The sequence below is a fragment of the Ostrea edulis genome, chromosome 4 (assembly GCF_947568905.1).
Source record: "Ostrea edulis chromosome 4, xbOstEdul1.1, whole genome shotgun sequence".
Taxonomy (NCBI): Eukaryota; Metazoa; Mollusca; class Bivalvia; order Ostreida; family Ostreidae; genus Ostrea; species Ostrea edulis.
This window is the reverse complement of record NC_079167.1, coordinates 2,707,597-2,721,369: the sequence shown is the minus strand read 5'-3', so window position 1 is coordinate 2,721,369 and position 13,773 is coordinate 2,707,597. Positions and strand designations below refer to the sequence as shown.

The following is a 13,773-nucleotide window of genomic DNA, read 5'->3' as shown; positions in this document are numbered from 1 at the left end:
TATGAACAGAATTAATCCAATAGAATACTAGAAGATACCTTGAAAAAATCTCCAAAAATATTTAACACAAACAGAAGACCTACAAAATCATAAGAAATTTAATTCTATATTTTCAATTCAATAAAACCAACATCTATTTCAATTGTGTCAAAATAACTTAATTTCAGCTTGATCGAAACTTTTTGGAAAGTCAGATGCCAGCCTTCCAAACCTTGGATGTCTATGCATCTGGATATCGCCACCTCCTGGTGTATACCCAACATCAATTAGACCTCCTACCACAATCCAGGACATGGTAGAATTGGATGCAACGTTCCATGTGGTCAATAATCCTTCGACTCAGCTGTTTACCATTCACAGCTTCATCAGGAGTGGGCAACATATGAAGCAAGTGCCTTTGGTATTTTGCTTCATGTCAAGAAAGAGGAAGGAGGATTATATTGCAAATCACATTTTCCTCTATGAACCAACCAATTTTAGTGCGCGACACAATCCGTTCATTATTGACTACATGAACGGATTATGAACTTAAAGCACGCGACGGAGAGAGCGTAATGGTTTGAAAAAAATAGAACATCTGTTACAAAGATCTCTCAAGTCACACCTTTGGGTTAAGATTGTAAACTTACGTGGGTTATGATCCCAATCTTGCGGTCTCCTACCTCCAAAATACAGTGCACCTTACAATGTTGATAAAAGGCAGGGTGAAACGAAATGTGACGGCATGTCTATGTGTTGACGTACGTCACAATAACTACTGTGACAGAGGCTAGGAGTTCGTTTTATGCAACAAAATAGAAGCAATGTAAACAAACGGTGTTTTAGTAAATGAATATAAATATAAGAAATGAACATCACTTTTGAGCTGTTCATGGTCAATATGAACGGATTTGGATTTGAGGCATATTCTCTGTGAATCGCTAGCGCGATTCACAAAATTTGCCTCAAATCCAAATCCGTTCATACTGACCATGAACAGCTCAAAAGTGTTGTTCTATGAAGTATATATGTACATTTAGTTTTATTTTGTTCAATATTGATTATTGACAACAAGTGTGGAAACAATGAATTAATTGATTTCAAATATTTGTAGATTCTCCGGGCCATTGACCGACTCCTTCCTCGACAGATTTCCCTGCAGTGATTTGTTGTGGATTTTGAATCAGCCATGTGGCGGGCCATCCAGGATCGATTTCCATGGGCTGTGATACAAGGGTGTGTCTTCCATTGGACCCAGGCCTTGTATCGCAAAGTCCAAGAGTTAGGACTACAGGTATATCTATTTACATAACTCGTTCCAGAAATGGCACATATATTTTTACTGCTATTCATTTTGATAATTTTTATTAATTCTTTTTATAAAAAAGGCTTTTAAATAAGGGTTGCTAATTACAAAAAATTCATGTTTTAGAGAGCCTATAACGAAAAAGGAGATGTGCACCGTTTTGTGAGGCAGGTCATGGCCCTACCATTCCTGCCTCCAGAACACATTGAGCCAGTCTTTCATCAGCTGGATCAACGAGTTAGAACTGACACCATGGATGAATTCATGGCATATGTTTGGAGGCAATGGTTTAATAATTCAATATTTGATGTAAAGAACTGGAGTGTGTTTATGGCCTCTGTGAGAACAAACAATGATCTAGAAGGTTGGCACAACCGAATCAACTCCAGAATGAACTCCAGAGGACGAGTCCCATTTTACCTCCTATTACAAGAACTGTACAAGGAGGTCACTGTCATCCCCATGCAGGCCAGGCTGCTGACGGAAGGAAAGATGGAGAGACTACACAGGAAACAGTCCTCCAGACTCAATGGCAAACTCTTCCAACTTTGGGAGGAATACAATGCCAGACAGATCAGCACCACCCAGCTGCTGAGAAAGTGCTCGTAGTTATATGGACCTGTTGACATTTGATGTTAATTTCTGTTCTGTTGTGTTAAGTGTTACTTCAGCGGTGTTGGGGAAAATGTTTGACTGTATAATTCATTTATTTATTTGAGTGATTGAAAACTGTATAATGGTAAATGTTTGTTTGACACACGTACTGCTAAATAAACCACATTTAAAAATGCTTCTTTTGGTTTTTACTTTACTGATATTTAATTTGCATAGCAAGCAAAGCACTACATAGATAAGAAAAGTAAGCAATTAAAGCACTACACTTATTGATGCTCATCACAGGGCATGGGCACGATTTGAGCTGAAAAATTTCAAATTTTATTTTTCCATTTTTATTGTGAATTGTGAGCTTGACCGCTGATATTCAAATTTTTGCTAACAATTAGAAATACCGAATCTAAGCATTCTAAACATTAAATTTTTTGGCTCAAATTGTGTCCATGTCCCTTTAATGAACTATACTAAGGTCAGTATGACAGATTAATAAATATTCCACTATAGTCTTTTAATTAGAGAGAAACTGATAATGATTCTCGTTGACAATATCATAACATTGAAATATGTTCAAATGAAATCAGTGATTTTTCTCATATAATGTTATATGCAACAAAACATTATTTCCATTTTGCTCTTTTCGAAGGGATAGAATAAACAACAACAAAAAACTTTTTATACAACATTAATGGTGACATTTGTTGGGGCAAATTTTGTAAAAAACAAAAAAAACAACAACAAAAAACAACAACAAAATTACATATAATTTGAATTATCTTTGTATTGATGATATGTATATATTTTCAATAAACATAAACAAATCGCATCCTATCTAAATTTTCTGCAGTTTTATCCGCCCGACAATGAGTCAACAACCCTCAGATTACAAACGTATATTGTCAGGATTTTTTTTCGTCTTTATTATTTTTTCTTGAAGTTTTATTTAAAGTTGGCACTGTGTACAAGCATAAAACAAATATTATGAGCTCTACAGAGCCGACTATCACAATCTGACTAAAGTACAGACCTATATTATATATATATATAATATAGGTCTGTACTTTAGTCAGATTGCGACTATCACAGACAAAATAGAATACAAATATCACAAAGGACAATTTGAGAAGTTAAGAATTTTAAATACAAAATAAACAAATGCCTTTCACTATAAAATTTAAGCACTGAATCTAAACCACAGCAGTAAGAAGCACTATAACTGTTATAACTAAAAATAAGGAAAAAATATATTAATAAAATAATACATAGCAGTTTACAATAGCTAAATAAATGGGTAGTAATGCAAATGAACGGATTTTGAAAATATGTTAAGGTGCTATGAAGCATTTATATACAAATATATTTATAACGGACTTCTATAAACAATCACGGGTCTTTCGTTTTAGGTACAGTACTGTGAACTTATTATACACCCATACCGGTATCTGTTTGTCTACTAAACTGCAAATTGTCCAATATTCCATTTATAAACATAAAACAAAGTTTTACAAGTGTCTAGTCATTTTCTAACAAAATTATTATGAAGTCCCGAAACGTGTTACCTGAAGTCCCGAAACATGTTACCTGAAGTCCTGAAACATGTTACCTGAAGTCCTGAAACATGTTACCTGAAGTCCTGAAACATGTTACCTGAAGTCCCGAAACATGTTAATCTGTTTTTTCAACGACGAATTTTCTGTTCATATGAGCCGTATAAAAGATAAAATAACACCTGATCGTAATTGCTGCTAGTGTATGATATTTGTTACCTACATATCATTCGCAAATAAACAATACAAATGGATATAATAAGTAAATGTGGTCTTTTCGGAATTTCCTTCCACCATCTTGGGATGATAGTAACGATCATTACTATACCAGTGATGTTAATCGAAGTCCCGAAACATCCGGGTCCTGAAACGTCCGTAATTCGAAGGAAGAACCATGGCCTCTTTAAACGGGAGATGATCACAAAAATGCAAAATAGGGTGGGGTCATTTAAAGATCTTCTTCTCGAGAACCACTGGGCCCGAGGAGCTGAAATTTACACGAAAGCTTCCTGACATAATGCAGATTCAAGTGTGTTAAAATCATGACCCCAGGGGTAGGATGGGGCCACAGTAGGGGATCAAAGTTTTACTTACAATTATATAGGGATTTTTTTTTTTATCTTCTCAAGAACCACTGGGCTAGGGAAGTACAAAGAGATGGTTGCCCGGAAGCGGGAATTTCGGAGCTCGGTGTCATGCATCACTCGTGACGTAGAATTTGTAGGTTCCCCAGTATTAAGTCTTGGGCAAGCCTAATACATTTTTATGTGTCAATACATTATACATGTAGTATAAACATAAGTTTTAAAATCGTGAAAATTAAATTGTGTTTTTTCCTTATGAGTATCAGAAACAATGTATACGGTTATACATGTTAAGAGTGTATCAAATATTTAAATATTCTATACTACTACAGTCGAAAAGCTCTTATAATACTCGGATGCATTATTTCAGTTCTACAACCAACAGTTAGCAGCTGTACATGACTCTGGCCACAAAACAAAATATGAAAAGTTATCACCTTTCACTCAGAAAAACAGACAAGTTCTCGAGCTCATTAGCAACCACAGGTATTGCGTGCTGTATTCTATGGAGCGCCAAATTAACATAAATTCAAATAATTGAAGATATCTTCAATTCATTTAATGCGCGCAACAATTTAATCAAATATCTCTTCAAATAATTAATGATATCTGTGAAGAGTTATCGTTATTTGTTAAAATATTTCCTTTTTTTTTTTTATATTGAATTATCTTTCTTTACGACTTAGACTTCAAACCCGTTTAGAGTTACCATACTTAATTCGAGCACGTACTTCCTGTTTACCTGTGAGTGTGTTTCACGCATCGGTCGATTGTTCCAATCATTCATTTTCTACTTAGAGATAGCACACACTGTAAGTAGTCTTTTGCAGTTCATTATCATGATTCTCTTAGCCTTTGAATACATATTTACTTTATTTTGGTTTGTTAGCTATTCTTGTATATTATTTTTAGAAGTGGCATACATCTGAATATTTTCTATGGAACGCCGTTAGTGTCATATGTATCTTTCACATAAATATACGCACTTAACAACTTTTTCTACGGAAACAAGTTTGTGATAAAATTAAATCCAAATTTTGACTATTTTCTTTTGTAACATTTCTTAAGTTTATTTTTGATTATTTATTTATTCATTTGTAATTTAACAGTATATTTATTACTCCTTTTGCTTGTTTCAGTCTTTTACCACACATGAAGTACATAATAAAGACTACGCACCGTCCTATTGTGTCTTTGGTTAAACTATCTGCAAAAGTAATGGCAGAATAGTAAAAGAAGTGTTCCTATCAAGATGTCTGACGCAGAAGACCGGCTAAGTAGAATAAGAACTCTAACAAAGAAAGGACGAGAGTTTTTCTACAGTAAACTAGAGTCTTACGTTAGGGATGTCGATAAGTCCTGGAAGGAGTTTGAAGACATTTTAGTGAATTTCGATGAATCTTCCACAGACATTAAATACCTCCGAAAAATTGAGACAGATCTAGAGAAAGCAAAAAAGCATTATGTCATGGATACAGATGTACTGTTTTCCTTTTTTAATCGTTCTCACACGGAAGAGAGTGAAGTGGAAATGGAGAAACATTTAGTGAAAAATGAAAGATGTCATACAGTGATGGATAATTTCAGGGAAAAGATTAAAAATCTACTTCTTGATGCGGCTGAAATACTTTCCGAAAGATATGAAACTAGATCCGAAGCTACCGTTTCTAGCCGACACAGCAGTATAAAATCAGAATTGAGGAAAAAACGCATGCAAGCCAAAGCTCAACAGACACGACTCGCCTTTGCCGAAAAACAAACAGAACTACAAAAGGAAAAGAATTTACTTGAAGCAAAATTAGATCTTCTTGAGCAACAAAAGGAAGTAGCTACCTTGGAGGCGGAGATCCGGGTGCTAGAAGATAATGATTCGTCGCGTGGGCTAGAATACTTTCCATCGAGATATACAGAACTAATGGTGTCTTCAAAAGAGAAATTTACAGCTGACTTTGTGAATGGACAAACACGTTTCAGTGATATTGAAAGTAAAGAAGAAAAGAAAATTGACATTCATGATAACATCCTATCACCACCTAGATGTGAACCGTTGAATCCGTATGCATCCGAATTCAGACCATGTTCATACTCTGGAGTCGCCACAGACTTAACGCAATTTCTTCTGAAGAAAGATCTTCTTCTTTCCCGTTTTAGTTCCTTCAGTGATCGACCAGAAACATATGAAACCTGGAAAGCCACCTTTAAAAACATCACTAAAGAGCTGAATGTGACGCCATTTGAAGAAATGGATTTATTGGTGAAATGGTTGGGACCCGAATCACGAAAGTTTGCCAGCAGTATGAGAGCTTCAAATATCAACAACCCATTCACAGGGTTACGTCGCATATGGGATCGCCTTGAAGAGAGATATGGCAGACCCGAAATGATAGAAACTGCCTTGAAGCAAAAACTGTATAGTTTCCCCAAAATTTCATCCAAAGAGCCAAAGAAACTGTACGATCTCTTAGACATTCTTACAGAAATTGAGTCTGTCAAAGAAAATCCGACATATGCGATTCTTCTCTCATATTTCGACTCATCGTCTGGAGTTATTCCCATCATCAATAAGCTCCCTCATGGACTGCAAGAGAAATGGGTTTCCCAAGCTGCCAGATACAAGAAACAGTTTAATGTTCCTTTTCCACCTTTTGGATTCTTAGTCAACTTCATCCGAGAGCTCAGCACGATGAAAAATGATCCAGCTCTTCAATATGAATGTTCAGAATCATCTTCTACATCGAAAAAACGACAACAAGAAAGTAAAGGAACTACAGGATCTCTTTCTGTTCATAGCCGTAAAACGGAGTTAGCAGGGGAAGACGAAGAAAACAAAACTAACACTAATTCAAGATGTCTAATACACAAAGCGGATCATACATTGCATGCATGCAGAGCTTTCCGTGCGAAACCGCTTCAAGAACGAAAGGATATTCTTCGTGAGCATGGATTTTGTTACAAGTCTGTATGTCCAAGCATCTTTCTAGAAATTGTAAGGCGACCATTAAATGTGATATATGTGGAAATAAGCGTCATGCGACAGCGATGCACCCCGATCAAGGGCCCAGCAATGTGACAGCCAGCGTCAGCACAGTTGCAGATGGCGGGGAGAGGAAATTACCAACAAAATCAACAGTGGATAGTAAATGTACTGAACTCTGTGAACAAACACTCAGTGGACGCTCTTGTGCAAAAGTTGTTCCCGTACGAGTGTATCCTTTAGGAAATAAAGATAGCGCTGTCCGGATGTACGCCATTATAGACGAACAGAACAATAGAACACTAGCCAGATCAGAATTCTTCAATCTTTTCGACACACACAATGAAACTCAAACGTACACTTTGTTCTCATGCAGCGGACGTTCTATCTGTAGTGGAAGAAGAGCATGTGGTTTTGTTATCGAATCTATTGATGGCAGCTATCAGCTAAACCTTCCAACTGTCATAGAATGCGATGATATACCGAACAAGAGACAGGAAATTCCAACACCAGAAGTGGCAAATGCATATCCTCATTTGTCAGAAATTGCTAGTGAACTACACCCTCTTGATATCGACATGGAAATTCTTCTCTTAATTGGACGTGATCTTGGAGATGCGCACCATATTATTGAGCAAAGAATAGGCCCATCGCAGTCACCATACGCGCAGAAACTTGGTCTTGGATGGGTTGTCATCGGAGAGGTGTGTCTAGGCAGAACTCACAGACCAGAGATTGTTATCGCAAACAAAGTAACAATTTTACCAAACGGTAGAACTACTGTATGTGATCCGTGTACAAGTAACATCGCTGTTAAGGAAATACCATGCATTCCTGAAACAGATCTTATTGGAGACTCTGTATTTCATACAACTGAATACGATGACCAACCTGGACTATCCATAGATGATAGATTGTTTTTGTCTATGATGGATCGAGAACTCTATCGAAATGACAGTGGACAATGGGTTGCACCGTTACCATTTAAGGAACCAAGACGGAGACTCCCAGATAACAGGCAACTAGCTGTTAAAAGAGCTCATATTTTGGACGTGAATCTAAAGAGAAACCCAGAAAAATGTCTTCATGCCACCACATTTATGCAGCAGATAATTGATTCTGGTCATGCTGAACGTGCACCACCAGTCAATGAAAGGGAGGAGTTCTGGTACTTACCTATTTTCAGTGTGTACCATTCCAAAAAGCCAAATCAGATCAGAATGGTTTTTGACTCGTCCGCTCAGTTTAATGGTGTTTCATTGAACAATGTCTTGCTCTCTGGACCCGATCCTACAAATAGCTTACTTGGAGTGTTGATGCGATTTAGAGTTGAAAAAATAGGCATCATGGCGGACATCCAGCAGATGTTCCATTGCTTCAAAGTAAAGGAAGACCATAGGAACTACTTGCGATTTCTGTGGTATGAAGATAACAACCCTCAAAAAGAGTTAGTGGACTATAGGATGTGCGTTCATGTGTTTGGTAACAGCCCCTCACCTGCTGTTGCCACATATGGCTTGCGAAGAACAGCACAAAATGCGGAAACTACATTTGGACCTGATGTTCGTAGCTTTGTAGAGCATAACTTCTACGTGGATGATGGCCTTGTCTCCCTACCATCAGTCAAGCAAGCAGTGAGTTTGATGAAGAGGACACAACAAGCCTTGATTCAAGAAGGTGGACTACGATTACACAAAATTGTATCAAACAACAGCGACGTAATGAACAGTTTCCCTTCAGAAGACCTTGCAAACGATCTAATGTCTTTAGATCTCACAACAGATGTGCTCCCTATCCAGCGAAGTTTGGGGATGAGTTGGGATTTAAAATCCGATTCGTTTACATTCAGAATCTCAGCTGAAGAAAAACCATTTACACGTCGTGGGTTACTTTCAACCTTGAATAGCTTCTACGATCCTTTAGGATTTTTAGCTCCTGTTCTTATCAAAGGCAAGTTGCTTTTGAGAAAACTGAATGCTGAAACAACAGATTGGGACCAGGTTTTACCCAAAGAATATGAAAAACAATGGACGGATTGGAAAGAACAGATGCAAAGCCTTGAGACTTTGTATATTCCTCGACAATATACTACTTTGTCGTTAACCTGTTCCATCAGACGAGAAGTGCATCTTTTTACTGATGCTTCTGAGGAAGCGATTGCTGCAGTTGCCTATATCAAATTAACGGACGCCGATGGCAACCAACAACAAGGTTTCTTACTTGGAAAGGCTAAAGTTGCTCCTAAGAGTGCTGTGACAATACCACGCTTAGAATTATGTGCAGCAGTTCTTGGCATTGAAATCGCCAATATCATAAAGAAACAAATGAGTGTCCCAACAGAAGAATTTCACTTCCATACAGATAGCAAAGTGGCACTCGGCTACATCTGTAACAACACTAGACGGTTTTACACTTACGTAAGCAACAGAGTGGAAAAAATTCGTAAAGCTTCTGTCCCAGAACAATGGAATTATGTTCCATCTGAATATAACCCAGCTGATGAAGCAACCAGGTCATCATCAAACAGAATTCTGACAGACACCACATGGCTCAAAGGACCAACCCGCTGGTTTACCAAACGTTTAGATCCAGATGATACGGAATATTCTGAACCAGAGAACCTTGGTCCAAATTATAAACTTGTGAATTCAGAGTTGGATAAAGAAATTAGACCAGTGATATTAGTCATCAAATCATGCGTAGATCTGACAACTTTTGAATCTGGATTCAAAAATTACTCAACTTGGAAAGGCTTGGTTGGAGGAATAGCTCATCTGAAACACATCGCCAGAAGCTGGAGTGGGCAACCGCCATGTAAAGGCTAGCATGCTTGTTCTAAAGCTAAAGATATACATCTTCTACAGGAAGCTGAAAAAGTGATCACCAGAGAAGTCCAGAAGGAAAGTTTTGCTGAAGAAATTGAACAATTGCAAACAGGACAACCAATCAAAAAAGGGAGTACCATATTGAAACTCAATCCTTTCATCGATTCGGATGGTATCTTGCGTGTTGGAGGCAGGCTCAACAAGGCTTCCCTTGATGTTACAGCAAAGAATCCAATCATCATATCGGGTAAACATCACATTGCAAAATTGATTATACGACACTACCATGACCTCATGAAACATCAAGGACGTCATTACACAGAGGGGGCGGTACGAGCTGCAGGTTTTTGGATAATTGGTGGAAAGCGCCAAGTGACATCCATCATTTTTCACTGTGTGACCTGTAGAAAGCTGAGACGGTGTGTAGAGCATCAGATAATGGCAGATTTGCCAAAGGACCGTTTAACACCAGGTCCTCCATTTTCAAGCGTTGGTGTTGACACATTTGGACCATGGCAAATAGTCACCCGTCGCACCAGAGGAGGTCAAGCCCATGGAAAACGTTGGGCCATTATGTTTTCATGCCTTACGTCTCGTGCTGTACACATGGAAGTGATCGAAGATATGACCTCATCATCATTCATCAACGCTTTAAGGAGGTTCATTGCCATCAGAGGACATGTAAAGGAATTTCGATCCGATCGAGGGACAAATTTTATCGGATCAACAGAACACCTAGGGGTAGATGTCATCAACATTGAAGATGGACCTATCAAGAGATTTTTCCTCGATCAAAGATCAGTATGGATCTTCAATCCACCACATGCTTCGCACATGGGCGGAGGATGGGAACGCATGATAGGCCTGACACGACGCATTCTGGATACCATGTTGATGGACAAAGCAGTCAAGGCATTAACCCATGAAATACTCACCACCTTTCTTGCAGAGGCTAGCGCAATCATCAACTCGCGACCACTGGTACCTACCTCATCAGATCCTGAATACCCTCTGATCCTTACACCCTATACACTTCTTACCCTGAAAACAGACAAGGGAGGGGAACCTCTTGGACCTTTCAGTGAAAAAGATGCATACGCGGCCCAGTGGAAAAGAGCTCAACATTTAGCTGATATATTTTGGCAACGTTGGAGAAAAGAATATCTCGTAACCCTACAAAATAGGAAACGATGGCCAACAAACCAGAGAAACATAACTGTTGGTGATGTTGTTCTTCTGAAAGATGACGGTGCTCATCGTTGCGACTGGAAAATGGCTGTAGTTGAACGTACATTTCCTAGCCATTCAGACAAGAAAGTACGTACCGTGGAGTTACGTGTGATTCGAGATGGACAAGCTGTGTATTATACTCGTCCTGTTACAGAACTGGTTATTTTGTTACCCGTGTGAACATCATGACATTTTGATTTGCATATGTATTTTCTTTGAATTATTGAAATTCTTTACAAGAGACATATAGTGATATCTCCCGATATTCAGACGGGGAGTGTGAAGAGTTATCGTTATTTGTTAAAATATTTCCTTTTTTTTTTATATTGAATTATCTTTCTTTACGACTTAGACTTCAAACCCGTTTAGAGTTACCATACTTAATTCGAGCACGTACTTCCTGTTTACCTGTGAGTGTGTTTCACGCATCGGTCGATTGTTCCAATCATTCATTTTCTACTTAGAGATAGCACACACTGTAAGTAGTCTTTTGCAGTTCATTATCATGATTCTCTTAGCCTTTGAATACATATTTACTTTATTTTGGTTTGTTAGCTATTCTTGTATATTATTTTTAGAAGTGGCATACATCTGAATATTTTCTATGGAACGCCGTTAGTGTCATATGTATCTTTCACATAAATATACGCACTTAACAACTTTTTCTACGGAAACAAGTTTGTGATAAAATTAAATCCAAATTTTGACTATTTTCTTTTGTAACATTTCTTAAGTTTATTTTTGATTATTTATTTATTCATTTGTAATTTAACAGTATATTTATTACTCCTTTTGCTTGTTTCAGTCTTTTACCACACATGAAGTACATAATAAAGACTACGCACCGTCCTATTGTGTCTTTGGTTAAACTATCTGCAAAAGTAATGGCAGAATAATATCTTCAATTCTGAATTATTGCTCGCATTAATTGAATTGATGATAGCATTAATTCTTCAGCTGAATTGATGCGCGCTTTAATTGAATCAATATGATCTCTTCAAATGAATTATAATGATGTCAACAATTGAATTGATACGCGCTACAATTCAATTGAAGAGAGCAATAATTGATATAATGCGCGCATTAAATCAGTTGATGAGAGCAATAATTGATATAATGCGCGCATTAAATCAGTTGATGAGAGCAATAATTGAATTGATGCGTGCATTAATTCATTTGATGCCGTGAGCAATACTTGATTTAATGCGCGCATTAATTCAATTATTGCTCTCGTCAATTGAATTCATGATATCTTTAATCAAATCTATTATTGCTCTCATTAATTCAATTGAGGCACGCATCAATTGAATTGAAGAGAGCAATAATTGAATTAATGTGCACATTAAATCAATTATTGCTCTCATAAATTCAATTTTGATGCGCGCATCAATTCATTTGATGAGAGCAATAATTGAATTGAAGCACGCATTAATTCATTTGATTAGAGCAATAATTGATTTAATGCGCGCATTAATTCAATTAAAGAGAGCAATGATATGTTGAGTTATTTGAGTTTATGTTAATTTAGCGCTGCATAGTATTTGGCGTGTTTACAGAGAGTCCCGTGCATAAACTAAACAGTGTCCAGGTTGGAATCTTATCTCAAACTCGGCACATTGTAACAACCAGAGATTTGACAAGAAACATTTATAAAAACTAGAAGTGTGTTTCAATTAAGAAAAAATCTAGATGAAAAACGTATTATGAAAACAATAAGTTTACCCACTGAAACACGCAGTAGGAAAATTAACGTACAGGCGAAGTGGAAAATATCAGTGAAGTCGTTTCCATTTTTTGAATTTTACAACAACAAAATGCTCCCGTGAAACAAAATTTCAAAGTGACAGTTTTTTGGTGGAAAACTCGAAGAACATATTCATGCAGAGGGGCATCTTATCCGCTCAGACTCTTTTCTCTATCACACATATATAAATACACAACAGACCGGATAAGATGCCCTGTGATTCATACTAAATTTATTTTGTTTCACGGAGGCAGTTTATCTGAAATTCGGGAATACCCCTTCATTCTAATGCTAAAAATCATAAATTACTTGTTGCTTGATTTAAACTCAAATTATTTTGGCTAATTTTTGTCAATACACGTCTTTTAAACTTATTTTCAAGAATGTTTGAATCAACACATTTAAACTCCAATTGGTTATATCATATATTTGAATAACTAATTAATTGTATCGATATGTCATGCAACACCTTTGAGGAAATTATCATGAGACGTGCAACATCTTCTTTACATGAAAGCTTTCTGGCATAGTACAGATTCAAGTTTGTTAAAATCATGACCCCGGGAGTAGGATGGGGCCACAGTAGGGGATCAAAGTTTTACATACAAATATACTGTATATATAGGGGAAATCATTAAAAATCTTCTTATGAAAAATCACTGGGCCAAAAAAGTTTACATGTATATGAAAGCTTCCTGAAATTGTCCAGATTCAAATTTGGAAGAAAGAAAACATGGTCCTCAGGAGTAGGTTGGGGCCACAATAGGGATAAAATTTTACATGCGAATATATAGGAAAAATCTTTAAATATGAGCCAAGGTGACTCGGGTGAGCGATGTGGCCTATGGGCCTCTTGTTTACGCTTTTACAAACTAATACATAAGGGAAATCTTTAAAACCCTTCTTCTCAAGAACCACTGGGCTAAGAAAGTACAAATTCACATGATTTCAAGCTTTCCGACATAATGCAGA

At 37.1% G+C, this 13,773-nt stretch overlaps 2 protein-coding genes and 1 long non-coding RNA gene across 3 annotated transcripts; all 3 read left to right on the top strand.

The window, feature by feature from the left end:
- Positions 1-1,024: 1,024 nt before the first annotated feature.
- Positions 1,025-2,075, top strand: LOC130053923 (uncharacterized). Its single transcript, XM_056161612.1, has 2 exons — positions 1,025-1,273; positions 1,412-2,075. Exons 1-2 carry the CDS (start codon positions 1,169-1,171, stop codon positions 1,892-1,894), a joined length of 588 nt encoding a protein of 195 aa, XP_056017587.1. The 5' UTR covers positions 1,025-1,168; the 3' UTR covers positions 1,895-2,075.
- Positions 2,076-4,644: 2,569 nt separating this feature from the next.
- Positions 4,645-5,615, top strand: LOC130053922 (uncharacterized). The gene is made up of 2 exons (XR_008802146.1): positions 4,645-4,840; positions 5,168-5,615. It is a non-coding gene; the product is annotated as an uncharacterized LOC130053922 (long non-coding RNA).
- A 124-nt stretch (positions 5,616-5,739) lies between these two features.
- On the top strand, positions 5,740-11,237 carry LOC125680242 (uncharacterized). The gene is made up of 3 exons (XM_056164388.1): positions 5,740-6,820; positions 7,066-9,758; positions 9,867-11,237. Exons 1-3 carry the CDS (start codon positions 5,740-5,742, stop codon positions 11,235-11,237), a joined length of 5,145 nt encoding a protein of 1,714 aa, XP_056020363.1.
- The last annotated feature ends 2,536 nt before the right edge of the window (positions 11,238-13,773 follow it).